Source organism: Choloepus didactylus, chromosome 19 (genome assembly GCF_015220235.1).
Source record: "Choloepus didactylus isolate mChoDid1 chromosome 19, mChoDid1.pri, whole genome shotgun sequence".
In the NCBI taxonomy this organism is placed as follows: Eukaryota; Metazoa; Chordata; class Mammalia; order Pilosa; family Megalonychidae; genus Choloepus; species Choloepus didactylus.
The window spans coordinates 65,708,312-65,726,560 of record NC_051325.1 but is presented as its reverse complement, the minus strand read 5'-3'; the positions used below and the strand labels follow the sequence as shown (position 1 = coordinate 65,726,560).

At 49.3% G+C, this 18,249-nt stretch overlaps 1 protein-coding gene across 6 annotated transcripts in view; it reads left to right on the top strand.

Annotated features, from left to right (window-relative positions):
• GMEB2 (glucocorticoid modulatory element binding protein 2) overlaps positions 1–18,249 on the top strand; it is a 36,295-nt gene that overhangs the window by 6,389 nt on the left and 11,657 nt on the right. For 5 of the 6 annotated variants that reach the window (XM_037811327.1, XM_037811331.1, XM_037811329.1 and 2 more), the window contains exons 2-4: positions 6,836–7,023; positions 15,073–15,170; positions 15,654–15,781. In XM_037811327.1, the coding sequence (XP_037667255.1) occupies positions 6,893–7,023; positions 15,073–15,170; positions 15,654–15,781 (357 nt within the window). In that variant the 5' untranslated portion in view covers positions 6,836–6,892. Of the gene's footprint in view, positions 1–6,835; positions 7,024–15,072; positions 15,171–15,653; positions 15,782–18,249 lie in introns of those variants that run through there. The other variant, XM_037811332.1, reaches the window with a different exon arrangement.

The window sequence follows — 18,249 nt, the reverse complement described above, 5'->3', positions numbered from 1 at the left end:
GCTGAAGCGCCTCTCTCAGTTCCAGTGCATTCTTCAAAGGGTCCCTCTTGATTGTAGCACCTCTTCAGACATCACTCACAGCTGCACTGAGTTCCATCTGTTATGTCAGCTCATTTATATGGCTCCACTGATCAACTTCGACTCACCCTGAATGGGCAGAGCAACACCTCCATGGAAATTATCCAATCAGAGTCATCACCCACAGCTGGGTGGGGCGCATTCCGAAGAAACTCAAAGAATTACAGTCTAATCAATACTGATAACTCTGCCCACACAAGATTACATCAAAGATAATGGTGTTTGGGGGACACAATATATTCAAACTGGCACACCCCCTTTCTTTTTTTTTTCCTATTGTCTTTTTAGAGTGATCCTTAAGGGATGTGACGTTGGAGTTATTGCCCAAGATTTGGGCGGAGTTGCTGGGTACTTATCACCTAGTTCAGATACTGGTCCCTTTACTTGGGTGTAGTGAGTCCAGCCTTTCTCTGCCGTCCAGACCGCTGTTTCAGTTGTTAACAAAACTTGATAAGGTCCCTCCCAGGCCAGTTGAAGTCTGGACTCCTTCCACGACTTGATCAGGACCCAGCTGCCAGGTTGGTGTTGATGGACAGCAAATTCAAGAGGCGGAGTTTGGGCCAGCAAACTATGATACACGAGAGATGACAGAGTAGAAGACAAAGCCAATACATAATTCTTAAGGAAGAGATCCTTCAAATCTAGGGAAGGGAGAGCTCTAGTTTTCCCTGGAAAAGGCAAGCCAAAGAGCATTTCGTAGGGGGAGATTCTTAGTTCTTTTCTAGGGGCAGTTCTAATTGTTAGCAGTGCGATGGGTAAACACTTAGTTCACGGCAATTTGGTCTCCAAGACCAGCTTAGAAAGATTTTTCTTTAAGGTTTGATTCATTCTTTCCACCATTCCTGAGGACAGCGGATGCCAGGGTGTGTGGAAATCCCATGCAATACCCAAGCTTTGCGTGACATTTTGCAATACATAGGAGGTAAAGTGGCTGCTGTTGTAGGAATCGGTATTCTCTGCTAGCCCTTAGTGGGGAATGATTTGTTCAAGGTTAATTTTGGAAGTTCCCGATGCTGTGGCTGAGGTGAGAGGATATGCCTCCACCCATCCTGTCAGATGGTCTACAAGAACCAGAACATATTTTAGCCACCCCACTGGGGGCATCTCAGGGTAATCAACTTGAATACTTTGAAATGGCCTGAGGCCTGGTTTCCTTAGGACTTCCCTGTTAACCCTTTGGCAAATAATACATCGTTCACATATTTGTTTAGCTACAGTATAAAGGCTCACACATCCAAAATGCTTAAGACCCAGATCACACATAGCCTGTACTCCCCCAGTGACTCCCCTGGTGTAAAACTGCTAAGATCTCCCTCATTATTTGCTTATTTAACATGTCTGCCATCTGGGAGGAGCCATTTCCCCTGATCATCTAGGCTTGCTCCCAGTTGCTCCAGTTCCTTCCTTCTCAGAGAATATAGGGACCCCAAACTCTTCGAGGATGGAGGGTATCAGAACCATTAACTTTCGAGAGGGACAGAGTGAGGCTTCCTTAGCTTTTTCATCCACTAATCTATTGCCTTTTGCCTCAAAAGAATAACCTTTCTGGTGTCCATTTATATGCACCACTGATATCTCTCTAGGTAAGAGTAGGTTGGCTAACACTTGTTTCACCAATTCCCTGTGGACCAATTCTTTCCTTTTGCTGTTAATTAAACCCCTTTCTTTCCAGATCTTTCCAAAGGTGGGACTACCCCAAAGGCATACTTAGAGTCAGTGTAGATTGTACCATCCCTTCCCTCTAACAATTTGAGGGCTTAATTCAGTGCATACAGCTCACAAGTTTGAGCTGACCACTCATTGGGCAGTCGGCTAGCGTCCCTTACTGCACAAGTTAGCCCATCCACAATTGCATAATCATTATGTCTTTTTCCCTCAAGGACCCTAGAGGACTCATCTATGAATAATTTTTCCCCTGAATGCAAGGGAAGATCCCCTAAGTCGGGCCGAACTCGAGTTTGATATTCAGTTAAATCTAAACATCATGTTCAGGGGTTCCTGCCTGGTCAGGCCCTTTCCAGAGGAAGGAGGCAGGGTTTAAGCTATTATCTGTGGTTAAAACCAAGTTATCTTTTTCCATTAGGATTGCCTCATACTTCAGGATTCGAGAATCCGTCAGCCACCTCCCTGCCCTCTGAGATAAACTCGTCCTGACTCGATGAGGGGTGCTGACCACTAACGCTCCTCCAAAGGTCAATTTCCTACTTTCTTCCACCAGGAGCGCAGCTGCTGCAACAGCCTGAACACACTCAGGCCATCCTCTAGAGACAGGGTCTAAAATTTTGGGAAGAAAGGCTATAGGTCTCTTTTGACCTCCCCAAGTTTGGGTCAGTACCCCTAAGGTTGTTCCTTCATCCACTGACACAAACAGGTGGAAAGGCTTTTCGAGGGAGGGCAGGGCTAGAACAGGAGCCTTGCACCAGTGCTCTTTTGAGCTCCTGAAAGGCCCTTATCTCCCCCTCCTTCCATTCTACCCTGTCAGGCTCCTCCTCCAACAATTTTTGTTATAGCCCCTTAGCTCGGAATGCATAAGAGTCTATCCATAATCTACAGTACCCCACCAATCCCAGAAATTTCCTTAATTCCCTTTTTGTCCGGGGGAGGGATAGGTTAATTATAGCCTGAATTCTTTCTGGGTTAATTTTCCTTTTTCCCTCACTGATGAGATAGTCTAAGTACCAAACTTCCTTTTCCACAAACTGTAGTTTACTTTTCAACACCCTCAGGACTTGATCTATCAACAAATCATCTACATACTGTAAAAGGGTGATTTCCAACAGGATTGAAAATCTTTCTAGGACTTTTTCTAACTCCTGACCAAAGAGGTTGGGGGATTCCACGAAGCCCTGAAATAGGACTATCCACTGGTATTGCTGCCTCCGCCCAGTGAAGGGATTCTCCCACTCGAAGGCAAACGGGTCTCTACTCTCTGGATCAAGGGGACAGGCCCAAAAGGCATCTTTCAGATCTGTTACATTAAACCATTTATGATGGTAGGGGATCTTACTGAGGAGAGTGTAAGGGTTAGGAACCACAGAATGTCGGGCCTGAACAATTTGATTAATGGCCCTTAGGTCCTGCACCATCCTCCATCTACCATCTGGTTTCTGGACAGGCAGAATAGGAGTTTTGAAAGGGGACATACAGGTCTCCAAGAGTCCATCTCGAAGGAGACCTTCGATGATGGGTTGAAGTCCCTGTCTTCCCCTTAGTGGAATGGGATAGTGCCTCTGGCAAACAACTTCCCCTTCCTTCTTCAATTTGATTTTAATAGGGGGTACCTGCAACCCCCCTCTATTTCCTTCCTTTACTCAAACTTCCCCTTTTATATCCCTTTCATTCTCTTCAGTGAGTAAGGCCAAAACAACCTCTATCTGCCCATCCCTCACTTCCAAATTCAGCCCCATGGGTATTATTAGGTCTCTCCCCAGCATATTACTCCCGGCTTCTGGGATATACAACAAGGGGGTCACAATTTGGTTGTCCTCCCAACAAATATTAGTCAGCTCAAGGATGGGAACTTTAAATCTCTCCCCTTTTACCCCTGAAACTGCAAGGGAACTACCAGAAAGCTCGATCCCGTTTGGGAGATGATTTACAGAAGATTGAGCTGCCCCATTGTCCACCGAAAATGTAATTTCTTCTTGATATGGGCCCACCTTTAGATTTACTAGAGGCTCCCTGTGGGCTCTCGGGATAAGGAGCCTCTGACCCCCCTAATCCTCAATATTCATCAGGGGTACCACCCGACCTTCTTTCTTTAAACTTGGTCACTCTCTTTTGAAATGACCAGGTTTCCCACAGTGATAGCACCCTGCGAAATTCTGTGCCCTTCTCCCTTCCTTCCAACTGGCTCCAACTGCTTCTCTATCTCGCCTCTGTCTGCCTCCTCCCTGCCTTGTCCCTAATCTTTCCCTGACCATATGATCAACCGTACTTATCATGACCGTAGCTTTCTGCTTCTGCTTTTCCTCCTCCTTTCTTACACACACTTTCTGAGACTCTCTCAATAACCCCTTGTTCTAGTTTGCTAATGCTGCCAGAATGCAAAACACCAGAAATGGATTGGCTTTTATAAAAGGGGGTTTATTTGGTTACACAGTTACAGTCTTAAGGCCATAAAGTGTCCAAGGTAACACATCAGCAATCGGGTACCTTCACTGGAGGATGGCCAATGGTGTCTGGAAAACCTCTGTTAGCTGGGAAGGCACGTGGCTGGCGTCTGCTCCAAAGTTCTGGTTTCAAAATGGCTTTCTCCCAGGACGTTCCTCTCTAGCAAGCTTGCTTCTCTTCAAAACATCACTCACAGCTGCACTCCGTTCCGTCTCTTTGAGTCAGCATGTTTTATATGGCTCCACTGATCAAGGCCCACCCTGAATGGGTGGGGTCACACCTCCATAGGAGTATCCCACCAAAGTCACCACCCACAGCTGGGTGGGGCACATTCCAAGCAAATCTAACCAGCACCAAAACATCTGTCCCACAAGACCACAATGATAATGGCATTTGGGGGACACAATACATTCAAACCAGCACACTGCCTTTTTGCAAAATACCAGAAATGGATAGACTTTTAAAACAGGGGTTTATTTGGTTACAAAGTTACAGTCTTAAAGCCATAAAGTGTCCTAGGTAAGGCATACACAATAGGGTATCTTCACTGAAGGATGGCCATTGGTGTCCGCAAAGCCTCTGTTAGCTGGGAAGGCACGTGGCTGGCGTCTGCTCCCAGGTTGTGTTTCAAAATGGTGTTCTCCAAAATGTCTCTGTAAGCTGCAGCTCCTGCAAAATGTCACTCACAGCTGTACTGAGTTCCTTCTGTCTGTCAGCTCATTTATATTGCTCCAATGATTTAATTCAGACCCACCCTGAATGGGTGGGGTAACACCTCCATGGAAATTATTGAATCAAAGTCATCACTCACAGTTGGGTGTGTCATATCTCCATGGAAACATCCAATCAAAAGGTCATACCCTAATCAAAAAGATTAATCCGTCTGCTCTGCAAGATTGCATCAAAGATAATGGCATTTGGGGGGCCATAATATATCCAAACCAGCATAGCAATATTTTGCTTTCAGCACTTTAAACATGTCATCCCTTTCCCTTCTTGCCGCCATGGTTTTTGATGAGAAATTGACACTTCATCTTATTGAGGCTCCCTTGTATGTGACACATCGCTTCTCTTTTGCAGCGTCTGGAATTCTCTATCTTTGGCATTTGACAGTCTGGTTATAATATGCTGCAGTACGGGTCTATTTGGGTTTATCCTGTTTGGAGTTGGTTGAATACCTTGGATGTATATATTCAACTCTTTTGTTAAATTTGGGAAGTTTTCAGCCATTGGTTCCTTGAATATTCTCTTCCCCCTTTCTCTATTTCTTTTCCCTCTGGGACTCCACATGTATATTGATACGCTAAGCGATGTCCCACAGGCTCCTCAGGCGCTGTCCACTTTGCTTCATTCGTTCCTCTTTCTGCTCCTCAGACTGGAGGGTTCCCACTGTCCACGGGTTCAGGGATTCTTTCTGCCACCAGCCCCCGTCTGCTGTTGAGCCCCTCTAGGGAATTTTCCATCTCTGTTACTGTGGTCTTCAGCTCGGTTTGGTTCCTTTTCATAATTTCTATCCTCCATGGTATTCTCTTTGTGTTCGTCTATCACTTTCCTGATTTCCTTTAGTTCTTTGAGCATATTTAGTACCTTTTTTTTTTTTTTTTGTCTTTGGTATGTCCCAGGTCGGGTCCTCATTGATGGTTTCTAGTGCTTTCATCTTCTCCTTTGCCTGGGCCGTCACTTCCTGTTTCTTTGTATGTTTGGTAATCTTTTGTTGAAACCTGGACATTTTGATATTTTAATGTGTTATCACTGGAATTTAGACTCTCAGGCGTCTCTTTGTTAAGCTTATATACAGCTAGTGTTATGGTAGAGCTTTCCCTTTATGCCAGGGACTAACAAAAAAAAGAAAATATAAAGAAAACACCCTCCCCAGTCTTTGCAGATTGACCTGTCCTGGTGCTTCAGGGCTTCTCCAGACGATGGGTTGTATGAGAATAGCTTCAGGCCAAGCATAGGGGCCTCCCTGATCCTTTCTGCATGCCTTTCTCGGCATGCCTGTGTGGCCCTCGGAATTCCCCCCATTTACATGGTTCCGAATGTCCCCTCTCCCTAGGAAACAGTTTCCTCACCACCCCCCATGGCACTGTGTCCTACAGCCCCAGGCAGCCACGATTGGATTACGCTTCCCACAGCATCCTGTAGAGCTCTGTGAGCCGCCTTCTACTTGCAGGGCCGGTTCTGGGGTGGCAAGACCCTTAGGCCATCACCAGACACATCCAGTGTGTGCTCGAGGTCCACTCTGCCCCCTCCAAGCTGGTACCGGGGATCTGGGAGCCCAGGCCAGCCCCACGCTGAGCAGGCGAAGGGTGGGGGAAACCTACTGCTTCTAAGAAGCCGTTAGTGAGTTGGTGTGCACCTGTCACTGCAGTCCTTTAACTGTTTTCTGGAGCACTGAAAAAGATGTTTTTGCTGGTTCTTACTGGTCGCTCAGAGCTTCTGTAGGGGGACGGAGCCCGGAAGCATCTCACTCCGCTATGTTGACCGGGCTAATAGCCCTTTTAATTATTGGCAAAAGGTAGTAGGCTGGGACTTAAAGATGAGTCTTTGGAGACACTTTAAAGACAACTTCTGCTCAGGGTTCTGCTGTGCAAACAGGAAGACTGCCTGTGACCCTTTGTCCCACCTTGTTATTCTTCTCCAGGCCTTGGACCCAGGAGCAGGGTGCTGCTGGTCCTGGGGTCCTGCACTCAGCTCCGCCATGGCGGCCCCAGATGTGAGTGTCCACATGGAGGAGGTGGTGGTGGTGACAACACCCGACACTGCGGTGGACGGCAGCGGTGTGGAGGAAGTGAAGACTGTGCTCGTGACGACCAACCTGACCCCTCACGGGTAAGGGCTGTGCTTGGCTCTCGCTCAGGCTTAGATAGGGGCTCGGCTGGGTCTGTCCATGGCCTGGCTGGTGTTACAGGCATAAGGAATAAGCTCTAAGAGTAGGTCCTTTTACTTAAACTTATTCTCAAATAGGATTTCAGCATCTGTGTTAGTAGAGTGTGGAGAAAAGTCTAGAAACATCATCTCCACAAAGATCCAGCTGCACACATGTTGTCCCACTATCTCTGCCTTTTCCTGGATCAGTGTGGCCATGTGATTCTCGTTTCTGAAAACACATGGTAACTTCTCTTGATGAGATGGAACACTGGGACAAGTGTTTTTTCAGAAATAAGGTTGAAGAGCCAGTGATTTTCCTGATATTTCTCATGATAACTTGGGGGGTTGTTTTCCTAATCTATAGTAGGAGTCAGAAAAAAAATTATCTGGCAAAAAAAAAGCCTGTCTGTTTCCACTTGACTAAACTGAGAGCTTCCTTTTGCTGTCCCCAAAGACAGAATTGTTGTGTTACTCAGGAGCAGACAAGCTGCTCCCCACATGGGGGTGAGATGTGGTATGGGCCTGGCCTTGCCGGCGGGGCCTGCTGGGACTCATCATCCTCCCAGGCAGAGAAGCTCCTCGGGGATGGGGTGGGTGGGTGCTCCTATCAGCCTGGTAATTATTATTTTCTAACTTTTAATTTCGAAATACTTTCAAACTTACAGGACAGTTGCAAAAATAATACAAACTCCATAGAGAGAACTCCCACCCCCCACTCTCCCAAATACCTCTGTCTACCAGTTTCAACATTTTGCCACCTTTGCGGCATTGTCTTTCCCATCCTCTGTCCTCTATCTTTTGAACACTTGAGAGCAGATTGCACATATCATACTCCTTGAACATGTAATATTTCATGTACATTTCCTATGAACAGCATATTCACTTATGTAACCACCTAAGTACAGTTATCAAGTTTAAGAAATTTAATGTTGATGTGAAACTTACATTCTATGTTCGAATTTTTTCTTATGTCCCAATAATGTCCTTTTGAGCCATTTTTTCCTCCATTCTTAGATCCCATCCAGGATCAGGTATTCATTTAATTGTCATTGTCTCTTTAGTTTCTCTTTCTTTTTTTTTTTTTTTGTGGAATTATGTGTGTTTTGACATGTGTATCACATAAATCTTCCCATCCCAGTCCCTCCCAAGCACACCATTCAGTGGGATTAATCACATTCACAATGTTGCGGTGCCCTCCACACCATCTACTACTAGAACATTCCTTTCATCTCAAACAGAAACCTGACACTCATCTTGTATTAACTCCCCATTTCCCCGGCCCCTCACCCCTGAGAACCTGTTCTTTAATTTGTCTCTGTGAGTTTGCATAGTTTTTGTGGTTACCATGGGGCTCAAGTTTAAAATCCTAAATCTAACAATTTCATTTGCTTTGTGTTCTAGTTTGCTAGTGCTGCTGGAATGCAAAACACCAGAAATGGATTGGCTTTTATAAAGGGGGTTTACTTGGTTACAGAGTTACAGTCTTAAGGCAATAAAGGGTCCAAGGTAACACATCAGCAATCAGGTACCTTCACTGGAGGATGGCCAGTGGTGTCCGGAAAACCTCTGTTAGCTGGGAAGGCACATGGATGGTGTCTGCTCCAAGTTCTGGTTTCAAAATGGCTTTCTCCCAGGATGTTCCTCTCTAGGCTGCAGTTCCTCAGAATGTCACTCTTAGTTGCACTTGGGATATTTGTCCTCTCTCAGCTTCTCTGGAGCAAGAGTCTGCTTTCAACAGCCGTCTGCAAAATGTCTCTCATCTGCAGCTCCTGTGCTTTCTTCAAAGTGTCCCTCTTGGCTGTAGCACCTCTTCAAAACATCACTCACAGCTGCACTGAGTTCCCTCTGACTGTCAGTTCATTTATATGGCTCCACTGATCAAGTTAGACCCACCCCAAATGGGCAGAGCAACATCTCCATGGAAATTATCCAATCAGAGTCATCACCCACAGCTGGGTGGGGCACATTCCAAAGAAACACTCAAAGAATTACAGTCTAATCAACACTGATAACATCTGCCCACACAAGATTACATCAAAGATAATGGTGTTTGGGGGACACAATATATTCAAACTGGCACACTTTGATACCAATTTAACAACTGCAATAGCAAACATTAACTCTGTTCCTGTACCCCTGTCCCCCCACCTTTATATAATCCTTGTCTCAAATTACATATTTGTACATTAAGTCCAAATCCTTGATTTATCATTACATCTTATGCATTTGCCTTTTAGATCCTATAGGAAGTAAAAAGTGGAGTTACAGATCAAAAATACAGTAGTACTGGCATTTATATTTACCCGTTGTCATCCACACTGGAGATCTTTATTTCTTCATGTGGCTTCGATCTGTCCTCTAACGTCCTTTCTTTTCAACTTGTGGCCCTCTCTTTGGCGTGTCCTGTAGGGCCGATAGAGTAGTGACGAACTCCTTCAGCTTTTGTTTATCTGTGAATATCTTAATTCCTCCCTCATTTTTGAAAGACAGTTTTACCGGATTCAAAATTCTTAGTTGGCATTTTTTTGCTTTCAGCACTTTAAACATGTCCTCCCTCTGCCCTCTTCCCTCCTTGGTTTCCAACGAGAAACCGACCTGAATTTATTGGAGGCTCCCTTGTACCTGGCACATGGCTTCTCTCTTGTGGCTTTCAGAATTCTCTCTTTATCTTTGGCATTTGATAGTTCGATTATAAAATGCCACAGTACGGGTCTATTTGGGTTTATCCTGTTTGGAATTCATTGAATGCCTTGGATGTGTGTATTCACGTCTTTCATTAAATTTGGAAAGTTTTCAGCCATTGGTTCCTTGAATATTCTCTTCCCCCTTTCTCTATTTCTTTTCCCTCTGGGACTCCACATGTATATTGATACGCTAAGCGATGTCCCACAGGCTCCTCAGGTGCTGTCCACTTTGCTTCATTCGTTCCTCTTTCTGCTCCTCAGACTGGAGGGTTCCCACTGTCCACGGGTTCAGGGATTCTTTCTGCCGCCAGCCCCCGTCTGCTGTTGAGCCCCTCTAGGGAATTTTCAGTCTCTGTTGCTGTGGTCTTCAGCTCGGTTTGGTTCCTTTTCATGTATTTTCATGATATTCTCTTTGTGTTCGTCTATCACTTTCCTGATTTCCTTTAGTTCTTTGAGCATATTTAGGACTTTTTGGGATTTGGGGATTTGTCTGGTATGTCCCAGGTCTGTCCTCATTGATGGTTTCTAGTGCTTTCATCTTCTTCTACCCCTGGGCCGTCACTTCCTGTTTCTTTGTTTGTTTTGTAATCCTTTGCTGAAACCTGGACATTTTGATATTTTCATGTATTACCGCTGGAATTTAGACTCTGCAGCCTGTGTTCCTTAAGCCGGTGTCCAGCTAGTGTTACGACGGAGCTTCCTTGAATGCCAGGAGCTAACAGAAAAAGGAAGAAAATGAAGCACCTCTCTCAGTCTTTGCAGGGTGACACATAGGAGCGTGCCTCTTCGGGGCTTCTCTATGCATTGGGTTCGAGGGCAGCTCCGGCCAGCACAGGGGCCTCCCTGATCCTTTCTGCTCCTGCCTCTTGTCTTGGGCAGGCAGGGGTGGCCCTAGGAATTCCCCCATTTCCCCAGATGCAAAGTTCTCCTCTTCTCTCAGAAACGGTGGCCTTGTGGTCAGGGCACTGCACTGTGTGTCCTGGAGCCAGCGGCCCGAGTCCCGGGCAGCCTCGAGTGACTCCTGTCTGCAGGAGAGCTCAGGGAGCCGCCTTTTCTACACACAGGGTGGATTCTGGGACGAGAGGCCCTCAGCCACCCCCAGATAGATACATGAGGAAAGTACAGACCAGGGTCCAGACTGAGCTGCTGGTTCCCCTTGCCCCTCATGGGAAGGATGACGCAATTTGCATTTACTTACAGTCCTGGGTTGACAACCTTCCAGGACCTGTTGGTATTTGGGGATTTATCCTGTGTGCAGTGAAAAGCCCTGGAACGGTGTTAAACAGAATCTGATGCTGCTTTCGAGACACTGTCGTGAACTTTGTGGAGATTGGAGTGAGTGAGTGATACAAGAGCAGAACTGGGTGTGCTGACAGCAGATCAGAAGGATTGGGCAGGAATCGAGTTTGGGGCCTGTTTACTTTGAAGAGCGTTATCAGGTAGAGAGAGCAAGTAGCATCTGCACATAAGCACCTCCGCTCAGGAGGTACGGGCTGGAGAGGGACATAGTTGTCCAATGAAATGGTTCTCAAGGACCAGGTGTGTACTGGCCGAGTCCCAAGTAGCTGCTGACCCTGCAGGGGTCTAAGAAGGAAGGAGGAGGCCAGCAGGGCAGGTGTCCGGGCCCGTTGCACTGGAGAGGGCTGCCGCGTGGAGAGCAGTATGTGCTCGCTGGAGGGGATGGGCAGAGAGTTGTCCAGTCTGCTTGTTTCCTCGTTGCTGCGGGGGGCAAAGCCGTCCCCAGTTGAGGAGCCGGTGCAGAGGAGGGGCATGGGGGCGGAGGGTGGTTTGGGAGAGTGGGGTGAACGCAGTCTGGCCAGGCCTTTGGGTATTGCTGTGCTCTCCTGCCTTCAGCTTTTTTTTAATTCAGTTTTATTGAGATATATTCACATACCACACAGTCATCCATGGTTTATAATCAACTGTTCACAGTACCATCATATAGTTATGCATTTATCAACCCAATCTATTTTTGAACATTTTCCTTACATCAGAAAGAATCAGAATAAGAAGAAAAAATAAAAGTAAAAAAGAATACCCAAATCATCCCCCCATCCCACCCTATTTTTCATTTAGTTTTTGTCCTTAATTTTCTACTCATCCATCCATACACTGGATAAAGGGAGTGCGATCCATAGGGTTTTCACAATCAGATAGTCACACCATGTAAGCTACATTGTTATACAATCATCTTCAAGAGTCCAGACTACTGGGTTAGAGTTTGATAGTTTCAGGTATTTACTTTTAGCTATTCCAATACATTAAAACCTAAAAGCTGTTACCTATATAGTGCATAAGAATGTCCACCAGAGTGACCTCTTGACTTCATTTGAAATCTCTCAGCCACTGAAACTTTATTTTGTTTCATTTTGCATCCCCCTTTTGGTTAAGATGTTCTCAATCCCGCGATGCCGGGTCCAGATTCATCCCCGGGTGTCATATCCTGCATTGCCAGGGAGATTTACACCCCTGGGAGTCGGGTCCCACGTAGAGGGGAGGGCAGTGAGTTCACCTGCCAAGGTGGCTTAGCTAGAGATAGAGGCCACATCTGAGCAACAAAGAGGCACTCAGGGGGAGACTCTTAGGCACAGTTATAAGCAGGTTTAGCCTCTCCCTTGCAGTAATGAGCTTCATAATGGCAAGTCCCGTGATAGAGGTTTCGGCACATCAAACCGCCAGTCCTCAACGTTTGTGAGAACATCAGCAACAATCCAGGTGAGGAAGTCCAACTCTTCGCATTTTCCCCCAGTTCCTCACGGGGGCTCTGCAAATATATTTTTATTCTCTGCCAAAATTACTTTGGGATGTGTGCTGACCATTTCTTTGTCACTTGTGAATCTTTGTCCCCCAGTCCCAGAGCTAGTTCCGCACACTTTTGGGTTGTGACAGCAGCACCCCACTTCTGGTACCCTCTCTGCATTAGTTAGGTCTTCCTCTACAGCAAACCACCCCAAAGCATAGTGGTTTAGAATAACAAATGTCTGTTCTTCATTACGATCGTGTGGGTTGGTGGGCAGTGGTGCTGGCTTGGGCCTGGCCTGATGCTCTAGGATGGCCTCACTCATGTCTGGGCCTTGACCGACATGGCTGGTGCCGCCTCCAGGAGGCCTGCCAGGGTGGCCTCAGGGTGGAAGGTACTGGCAGCAGCGGCGGGGGCTGGTGGGCCTGGCTGCATCCTTTCGGTCCCAGCAAGCCACAGGGTCAGCCCAAAGCCCTGGATGGGGAAATGGACACTTGCAGCCACGCACGTCTATAGGACTGGGGGTTTTTTTGCATTCTGCTGTCTGTCGCCCACGTGCTGGAGAGCTGCTGTCCCTGGTCGGTCGTGCATGGAGGAGAGAGAGGCCTTGGGGTGTCTTCCGTTTGGAGAATAGAGAGCTTTCCTCAAGGATCTGAGGAGATGGCTCTTCTTTTTCTGTGGGAGATTTTTACCAATTATCCTGCTAGTTGGAAGTGAGATTTATGCCTGCTACATGTTTAAAAAAAATCTGGGGGAGTAGAAGCTAGTTAATTACTTTGTGGGCACGGAATTTCTTTTCTCGTTGGATGTTGGGGCAGAAACGTGGGCGCATTCCTCATTTGGGACAGCCTGGGAAGGCGCCTCCTGCCCACAGCCTTGCCATGGCAACGGGATGACTTGTGGCTGAGGCTGAAAGGATGCGTGTAGCATTTCGTAGATAACCAGCGTTTGCACAAATCTTTGCTGTGAGTGAAGTGGAATTTTTTCAGACGAAGTGTGAGCTGCAAATTCCAGTCACTTAGCTTCTCTTCCAAGAGTTGTGGAGGAAGTGCCACACAACAGTCCCTGCAGGATTCCTTTTTGCACTTTCTGCCCCTCGGTGCAGCAGGCATGGCCTCTGGGGACAGATTCCTGGGCCACCTGCAGGAGCAGCTGGAGCCCGAGGGCCGCAGCGGGCGGTGCCGGGGTGAGCCTGGGCAGGCCCTGAGGTCTGGGGGCACGCGGCACCCCTTGTGGCTTGGGTGGGTGGGGGGGGGCGCTGTCTCCTCTTGCTGTCTTGGTGGAATCCTGCTGCTCAATGCCGGTCCCGTCTGGCCACTGGCCGTGGACCTCCCTGTGGTCAGGGCCTCCCCGGTCCCGTCCTCGTGTGTGAAAGGGGCACCTTTTCCTGCCTTGTTGCTGTCCCTTCCACTTCCAGAGTTGGGACTGGAGAGCACAGCTGGCTGCGCTGAGTCTGCGCATCCTGGGAGTCCTGCTGCTCGCACTTAGCATCATCTTCCTGTTTCTAAGGCAGCTCCTTCTTGGGGTCATCACGGACAAGCCCAGCAGGAGATGCCCCTGGCACCGACCCCAGGCAGCCACCCTGCACAGGGGCACTTCGTCTGTAGGGCTAACCCTGGAGGGGTCTGCTGGGTCTGGGGCTCCGAGCTCCTGACGAATGCCCTCCTCATAGTTTCTCCACAGTGTGGCATGCCCGCTCCCCGCACCCACCCTGTCCCGTCTGCCCCTCCCATGAGGATGTGCTCGCCGGCGGCTGCACCTCATCAGGCGTCCGGCACAGGTGCTGCCCTTCGGGTTCTGGCCCATTCCTTGTTAGCGGCCGGGGACAGCTTCCCTTTCCCCAAGTTACCTGGTCCCAGCCTTCGTGCATCTCCCATTGGGTGGTTCTGCTGATAGATATGTGGGTGCCCTTTCCGTAATACAGAGAAGTTAGCTATTTTCCTCCTGAGTTCTAGACATTTCCTCCCGGGTTCTCTTTCTTAGAAAAATTGTTAACAGGGTTTTTTACTCCCTGCTCAGCAAGGTTTTATTTACTTATTTATTTTTAGGCAACTTTATCCATTTTTTCTTATTTTTGGGTTTTGTGTCATTTAAGAAAAACCTTCAGGAACACTTTGAAAAATTCTCCCTTTTTTCCTTTGAATGTTTTTATGGTTTATCCTTTACATTTTGATTCACCTGTGATTTATTGTGGTATAAGGTTGGGCCGTGGGTGGTTTTCTTTCTTCTTTCTAACATTGCACATTTTCTGATAGTTTCTATAACCATACGAAACCATTACGATAGGAAAAATAATTAAAGAAAGACTTGGGAGTAAAGCCCAGCGGAAGTGCCCATTGCCCACCAGTTTGCCGTGCCGGCGCCCCGTGCCAGGTGCGCTCCTGGACGGCCGAGAGGAAACGGCTCCTCGTGGGCAGCAGCTGGGGCCTCAGCACACGGCCCTTCAGCCCACACAGCCGCTGGCCATCGGTTGCACTGGAAACGGATCACAGGGGAGCCCGGGGCTGTGTTTCCAGCAGAGTGCCCCACCGAGCGTGGTGGGTCGGGGTTCTGACGTCCCTGCCTTTCTGTTTCCCCCGTTTCCAGGGGTGACCTGACAGAAGATAACATGGAGACGGAAAACGCAGCGGCAGCTGCCGCAGCCGCCTTCACAGCTTCCTCACAGCTCAAGGAAGCCGTGCTGGGTAGGAGGCCACCTTCTCACCACCGTGCCTGGCAGGGACGGGTCTCACCATCAGATGGGGGGTTCCTATCTCTGTACTTGTGGTTTTATCACAACGATCAGTGAACGGTGGCGAAAATCCCTTATAACCCCTTTGCTGTTGTTCTGCTGCCTGAGATTAAAGGTCTAAGAACTCTTCAAAACATGAAAAATAAATTTCCCTGTAACCGTTTGGAGTGAAGCTTTGCTTCCTCAAGTGGCTCGTCAGTTGACCCCTATTTAATGGAATATGATGGTGGTCTTGTGAGGTTCGGGTTTGTGAACTTCTCTGGAAACCTACCCAGGTGACGGTGGGGAGGGACACATGTGCCCTGCCTTGACCCCCTCTCGGCGCCTGCCTGTGTTTTCAGTTCTGGGTGTACAGCTCTGTCCCACTTGCGGGAAGCAACTAGAGGTTGTAACTGACTTTCTCCCTCCCCTCCCTGCACGTGCACCTCGTGAGAAGTGAAGATGGCTGAAGAGGAGGAGAGCCTGGAGGCCGAAATCGTGTACCCCATCACCTGTGGGGACAGCCGGGCCAGCCTGATCTGGAGGAAGTTCGTGTGTCCCGGCATCAACGTCAAGTGCGTCCAGGTGAGGGCTCATGGCCAGGGCTGCGGGCAGGGGGTGCTCACAGGCTGGCGCCCCCACCCGGCAGAGCACCGGGGGCTGAGGGGACAGAATCCCGCCTGCTGGGGAGGGCCGGGATCTGGAACACAGGGGTTGTGGGGGTCGGAGGGTGTGGGGGTCAGAGACTGTGGGGTCAGGGTCTAGAGCAGAGTGGGTGTGGGGGTCGGAGGCTGTGGGGTCAGGGTCTAGAGCAGAGTGGGTGTGGGGGTTGGAGGCTGTGGGGTCGGGGTCCAGAGCAGAGTGGGTGTGGGGGTCGGAGGGTGTGGGGGTCGGGGTCCAGAGCAGAGGGGTGTGGGGTCAGAGGGTGTGGGGGTCGGAGGGTATGGGGTCAGGGTCTAGAGCAGAGTGGGTGTGGGTGTCGGAGGGTGTGGGGGTCAGAGGGTGTGGGGTCAGGGTCTAGAGCAGAGTGGGTGTGGGGGTCGGAGGGTGTGGGGGTCGGGGTCCAGAGCAGAGGGGTGTGGGGTCGGAGGGTGTGGGGGTCGGAGGGTGTGGGGTCAGGGTCTAGAGCAGAGTGGGTGTGGGGGTCGGAGGCTGTGGGGGTCGGGGTCTAGAGCAGAGTGGGTGTGGGGGTCAGAGTGTGTGGGGGTCAGGGTCCAGAGCAGAGGGGTGTGGGGTCGGAGGGTGTGGGGGGTCAGAGGCTGTGGGGGGCAGAGGGTGAGGGATCGGGGTCCAGAGCAGAGGAGGTGCCAGGACTGTGGCTTAAGTACCCAGGGTGGAAAAGCGCTCAAGGAGCAGGAGCCCCTGTTGCTGGGGTTGCCTTGTGGGGACAGGCTAGGAAGCAGCTTTGTACACAGGGTGACTTGCACATTGGCGCTGGCTGTCTCTGGCAGACGGAAGGAGACATGTGTTTGGAAGAGCGGTGAGTGGGCTGGGCTGGGAAGGGGCTCTGTGCAGCCTGGTGGGTTGGGTGCTCAGACTCACCCTGTGTGGAAGACAGCTGAAAATGCTGGTGAAGGTATTTTTCTAAAACATCTTCTAGAGGCTTCCATAAGCTGGCACGCAAAGGGAGCTCCTTAGGCCCTGGGGCGGAGGAAAGGTGGATCACGCGGGAACTGGGCTTTCCCAGCCCAGGGTCCCCACAAGGCTAGGGTCTCCCAGGGCCGTGCCACCGTGTGAGGGTGAACCCTGACAGTGCACCCCGGCTCAGACTGTGCCCAGGGTGGGAGTGGAAGACAGAAACTCTTGAGAATTCATATGTGGCTGGTAAAGTCAGAAAAGCCTCCGGTCAGTCATCTGATGGAAGTGAATGAAAATCCTTTTGGAGGAGCTCATCATTATTCAGCAGAGAAAAAATAGCTGTAAAAACAGTTACTGGGACAATCTGTGAGATTTGAGTGTGGACCCCGGACTAGATGATGTCATGTTAATGGAAGTGTCCTGATTTCGAGAACTGTGCTCTGAGTATATAAAAGAACGACGTTCTTAGGAAATGCCTAAGTCATTAGGGGTAAAGGGGCCTGATGTCTCCAACTTCCTCTCATGGTTGAGGAAAAAACTATCTGCAAATATGTGCATACACAGGTGGGGGGTAACGGGGGGAGCACACGCTGGCGGGGGAGGTAACGGGGGGCACACGTAGTGGGGTTAATGGAGGAAGCCCGCACTGGGGAGCACGGGGCCAGCAGCTGGCAGATCTGTGTACAGGGATATTAGGGCTCCTTGCATGGTCCTTGCAGTTAATCTTTACATGTGAAATTTTATAACAATAGAAAGTACAAACACAAAAGACATTCACCTCGGGTAGTGTTCTAATGAAACTGTGGAGTGGTGGAGCCAAAGAAGATCCTGAGAGCAGGCTGGGGGAGGAGGTGGGCAACTCAGAGCATGCACCCCAGTCAGAGCCCCCCGCTGCGGCCCCACTGCGCCCGGCCTGCATGTGGTCTGAGCAAACCATTTTATTTTGAGCCTCTGGTTCCAATAATTGATTGTTTAGCAATTGGGTGATGCTACCAAGAACATTACGAGTAGGGAGGACAGCCCCCTCGTCTCTCATGTTGACACATCTGTGTATCTCTGCAAGAACAAGGTGGCATCCGCTCCCTGCACTGCAAAGGGCAGTTAGCCTGGCACCTGGGGTGCCGCAGGGGCAGCCCATTTTATTGTGCCGCTCTGGGCTGTGGCACAGTGTGTGTGTAGCCAACGACCTGAGCAGGAAGGTCTGGCTGAGTCCCAGTGGGGGAGGGACACCTCGTGCTTTCTGAGCATGTGGGCCCTTCAGCTCTTCTCGGGTCCCAGTGCACAGGCACCCAGCACCCGCCACCCCTTGACTCCCTCCCTGGGCTTGGGCTGTGCCCACCATCACAGCTGAAACACACCACTGCGCCTTTCGTGACACAAAGCTCCCGTCCCCGTCCAGGCACCACGGGGCACGTCCCCTTCACCTCAGTGATTTTTTTGGCTGAATACAGATGGCTGTCGGTAGAATCCTCAAT